The 4,542-nt window shown below is 50.8% G+C and overlaps 1 protein-coding gene across 1 annotated transcript; it reads left to right on the forward strand.

Moving 5' to 3' along the window:
- Window positions 1-499: 499 nt before the first annotated feature.
- On the forward strand, window positions 500-3,339 carry LOC103807735 (myosin light chain, embryonic-like). The gene is made up of 5 exons (XM_009080481.1): window positions 500-629; window positions 1,121-1,270; window positions 1,772-1,945; window positions 2,344-2,421; window positions 3,121-3,339. Exons 1-5 carry the CDS (start codon window positions 500-502, stop codon window positions 3,147-3,149), a joined length of 561 nt encoding a protein of 186 aa, XP_009078729.1. The 3' UTR covers window positions 3,150-3,339.
- Window positions 3,340-4,542: the final 1,203 nt, after the last annotated feature.

Consider the following 4,542-nt stretch of genomic DNA (forward strand, 5'->3'; position numbering starts at 1 on the left):
TGGCTGGGGGATGTCTCAGTCCTCCCCACCTCACCGGAGGGAAGCGCTGTGCATTCCCAGTGGGATGATGCTGCTGCCCGGAGCTCCCTGCGGAGACAAACCCTCCCAGCTCCTTCTGAGACACCGTGTTGGAGCCGCAGCAGCTCCAAAAACTTCTCTGCCACCACTGTCTCCATCCTAAAGTATTTTGTCGCCTCCTCCACATCAGAGCCTCTTTTATCCAAGTCTCCACAACGGGAGTTTTGCTTTTTCCATGGTTCTCCAGGATAGTCCCATTTTTAAGCCAGAGCTGTGGCAGATGAGTTATTAAGAGCAGGCTCAGCACAGAGGCTGCTTAATCACTTCAACAAGGGATCAAGCCTTAAAATAACATCCTTTCCACCCAACATAGCTGTGGTCTGAGCATCCCCCCTGCCTGCCCACCCTGCTGCTGTGTTTTCCAAAGGGATTTCAGCTTCACAGGGAGGGCAGAAACAGGCACAGCACTTCTGGACACAGCATGGACACAGCTCCCTGCCCCAAGCCTGGGCAGGGAGAGGTCCAAACAGCCCCTTCAGCCCCCCCAGAACAGCCCTCATGCCCAGCTCTGTTCTCTCTACAGATCGAATTCACGGCAGAGCAGATCGAAGGTAAGCACTGAGTTCACCTTCTCCCAGGGATGGGAAATGGGGAATCCTTTTTCCAGGCAGCTTTGCACCATAGATGTGAGAGCTCCCACACATCCCCTCGAGGGGAAATGATCCAAAGCATGCCAGGGAAAAGGTATTTTTCATTCATGGTGTCAGGGATTCTGGTGGGAGGAGCAGCCTCTGGTGATGCAGGGACAGTCCTGGCCCAGGAGAAAAGGGATGAGGGAAGGGGATGTTTGATGCCACCTGATGCTGGTGGCACAGGGACCCTGCAGGTCACCCAGCCAGCTCTGCACAGGGCACAAAACCTGCTGGAGCAGCTGAATGACTCACTGCAGGAACCTGCCAAGCCTCAGCCTGCATTGCTCAAGCTCACCCAGGGGTGCTCAGAGGACACCCACCATGCACATGTCCAGCCCTTCCCTGCCTGCCAGTGGGGTGGGAAATGAGGCTGGCATGGCCTGGGACACCTGAGCTCTTCTTCTTCCCAGAGTTCAAAGAAGCCTTTGGGCTGTTTGACCGGACACCCTCGGGGATGATGCAGATCACCTACGCTCAGTGTGGGGATGTGCTCCGGGCGCTCGGCCACAATCCCACCAACGCAGAGGTCCTGAAGGTGCTGGGCAAGCCCAAACCAGAAGGTGACAGCAAACTGGGGATAGGGTGGGTCAAACAATCCCTCTGCTCCCTGGCAGCCAGCGGAGGATTCCGTTCCCTGCAGGTAGAATCCTGTGAGGTGAAGGAATTGGGAAGGAAATTATGCAGACAGGTTTCATTCCTGAGTAATTCCTTCACTCCCCCATACCAGGGCTGACGTAAGGGATGGGCAGTCCTCACCTAGGAATGGTGGCAATGCTTAGCAGACTTCACCCTGAACTGGTGCAAACTTGTGTAACCTGACCAGTCCCAGTGTAGACTTGATGACAGTTTTAGCTGGTTTAGTTTTGGGGGGATATCAGAGGTCTCTGTGCAGCCCCTGATGTTAATACTTTATTCCTCCTGTGGATTTTCCAATCTAATACTCCCATCTCCTCGTGGGGCTTCTCCCCTGTGCTCAAATGGAAAACAGACCAGGAATGTCAAGCAGGAGACCCTCAGGGACTTGAGTTCAGCTCTGAGACCGTGTCCTCCTCTCTTTCCAGAGATGAACACGAAGCTGTTGGACTTTGAGACCTTCCTGCCCATCCTGCAGCACTTCACCCGCCACAAGGAGCAGAGCACCTTCGAGGACTTTGTGGAAGGGCTGAGGGTGTTTGACAAGGAGGGCAATGGGATGGTGATGGGCGCAGAGCTGCGTCACGTGCTGGTCACGCTGGGTACGGGCGAGGGCCACCCACAGCTCTCTCTGGGCTAGTGTGGCTCCTTCTGGGCAGTTGGGTGGGCTCAAGTGTCCCAGAGATTCTTCTCCCTCTGCTGCTCGTAGACTTGTGGAGGAGTTACTGACTCCTGACTATGTGACCTTTGCCATCTCCTGCCACAGCTTCATGCGTGATCCGGGTGGGATGGAGAGTCCAGAACAGCCTCAGTTGTCAGACAATCATTGAAGCTCAAGGCTCTCTCCACAGTCTCCCACCAGCATTCCCCAAAAGTGGCACACAGCTCCTCTTCAATCCCCTTTTCCTTCCTCTGGTGGCTTTGGCTCTCTGGAAGAAGGACAAGAAGGTCCTGGCAGGCTGAGAATCCTTCCCCTCACCTCTCCATCCTTCTGTTCCAGGGGAGAAGATGACAGAAAGTGAGGTGGAACAGCTCATGGCAGGGCAGGAAGATGCCAATGGCTGTATCAACTATGAAGGTAGGAGGGAGAGTTTCCCATCCCAGAGTTGTCTTGGCTTAGGGTGCAAAATGTGTCCTCTCTCTGTGACAACTCCAGTTAGACTCGATGACCTTACAGGTCTCTTCCAGCCTTAATGATTCCATGATTTTGGGGATCACTGAGAGGGAGTTGTGGATCACCCTCCAAAGCAGAGAAGAGCACTGAGACATGTCACCTGGGTTGGGAACAGTGTGGTCATGCCAGTGATTTCCAGGAAAAGCAGCTGAAGACAGCATGTTTCTGGGGTTTTCAGGGCTGGTTTATCCCCAGTTTTGGCACTGTTCTCTTGTATCAAAAACAAACAAAGGCAGCATCTCTCTCAGCAGAGGCTAATTGGGATTGTTTGGAGACCTGGATGGCTCCCAGCTCCAGGAGGGGGAAAATCTGGCATAGGAGTGGTTAAATCTGGGACCCCCTAAAGTGGGAGAGCATTGGGGAAAAGGGGGCACACTTTTGGCCTCAGAAAAATGAGGATACTGGTACCAGCTCATCTCCAAGGGTTGGGTTCACTCTAATCAGGTTGGAGATGGCATACAAAAAGTGGGAACAGGAGGAATATCAGTCCTGGCAGAGCATCCTCTTCAACCCTGGGGTGTCCAGGCTGGGGGTTCCCCCTGCTGCTTCTCCACCTGCCCCCAACAACATGTCCTGACCTCTCACACTCTCATTTCTCCTCAGCTTTTGTCAAGCACATCATGTCTGGCTGAAAGGAGAAACTTCAGGTGAGTTCATTGAGGTCTCCTGCTGCTTCCTCTGAAGTTGGAAATCCTGCACATAACATCCAGGGACAGAGGGACCAAACCCCAAACCTGCAGTGGACTAAAGCAATGGGGATGGTCCCAGCTCTGAAGGCACAAAACACTGTGTGGATGATCAGGAATCTCATTTGAAGTCCTGTCAATTAAAAACTATCAGGGCAGCATCACCCCCATGAGGGTCAGTCATGAGTAAAACCTGCAGCAGTGAATGCCTCAGTCTAAGAAAATACAAAGTACTTTGGAAATTTCTAAACTGAGAAATATCAACATTCCCATTAGTGTTAGAAAGAAGATGGAAAATGTAGCATGGATGCTTATTAAGCATTTTTTTTGTGTGTTCCTAAAATCTGCCCAAGGAAAAGGTTTCTCTCAGGGTGAACTATCCCCCTGGAATCTATTCAATCTGAAAGCAAACTCGAATTTCTGGCTGCCCCTGCCACTTTCTTATGCTTTCATTGTCTATTTACTTTTCTCAAACACTTCTCCTCCCCTCAGCTGTGGCAAAGGCAGCAGGCCAGAAAAAAAAGAGAGAAAAATGACCTTCAGATACTGCTAAATACACAAATTAAACATTTTAAAATCTCTTCCCTCCCCAAGTCTCTTCAAACATCCAAATGTTAAAACAGAGACAGAAGTTTGAACTTTGACTGCTCAGAATCCTTTTTATCTTCCTTTGAACCCATTTCTCTCTGGTTCCTGCTCATCAGCTCAGCAATGTGTGTGGTTGGGTGGCAAACACTGCCAGGAGATTTGACTCTTCACAAAACTTGGCATTTAAAACTTTTTTTTTTTTTCATGATATGGAGTTACAGCTATTGAGATTTTGGGCAATGAGAAGGAGAACTCTCACAGATTCACTGAACTGAGCCCTCTCCTACTTGTCCCTCAGGCTCTTGGGAATGTTTGAAGCCACCTGAGCACCACGAAAAGAGAGATTCCTCCATCCATGTCCTTTCCTTGGGATGTTTGGCACAAGCCACAGGGAAATGTTGACCTTCAGGTGTGTGTGCCTAAGTCTGGTACTCAGTGAGACATCTGCAACTTAGTTTTAAACCTTGAGTTAATTCTTTTCAGGTTTTTCCTGTGACATTTGGCTCATTAAATTTCATTCCTTCCTCCCTGACATGGTTTGTGTGCTTTGGCTTTGGCTTGGGACTGAAGGATGTGGTGGATGGAGGAGATTTCTCTGTCTCTACCTGCTCTCACAGGCAGCAGGATGGTCCCTCAGAGAGAGGAAAGGGCAGAGAATGTGAGAGAAGAGTTCAGATTTGGGGGTGAGGATCATCAACCCTCCTTGGTGTGGGCCAGGAGCTGGGCAGACCTGGAGCAAAGAGAGCATGAG

Source organism: Acanthisitta chloris, unplaced genomic scaffold (genome assembly GCF_000695815.1).
Source record: "Acanthisitta chloris isolate BGI_N310 unplaced genomic scaffold, ASM69581v1 scaffold37338, whole genome shotgun sequence".
Classification (NCBI taxonomy): domain Eukaryota; kingdom Metazoa; phylum Chordata; class Aves; order Passeriformes; family Acanthisittidae; genus Acanthisitta; species Acanthisitta chloris.

Bases quoted from the DNA above. Each gene is read 5' to 3' on its own strand.
- LOC103807735 (XM_009080481.1), top strand. From the start codon at position 500: ATGGACACAGCTCCCTGCCCCAAGCCTGGGCAGGGAGAGGTCCAAACA. The intron at 630-1,120 runs GTAAGCACTGAG...TCTTCTTCCCAG, and splicing joins CACGGCAGAGCAGATCGAAG to AGTTCAAAGAAGCCTTTGGG. The intron at 1,271-1,771 runs GTGACAGCAAAC...CTCTCTTTCCAG, and splicing joins GGGCAAGCCCAAACCAGAAG to AGATGAACACGAAGCTGTTG.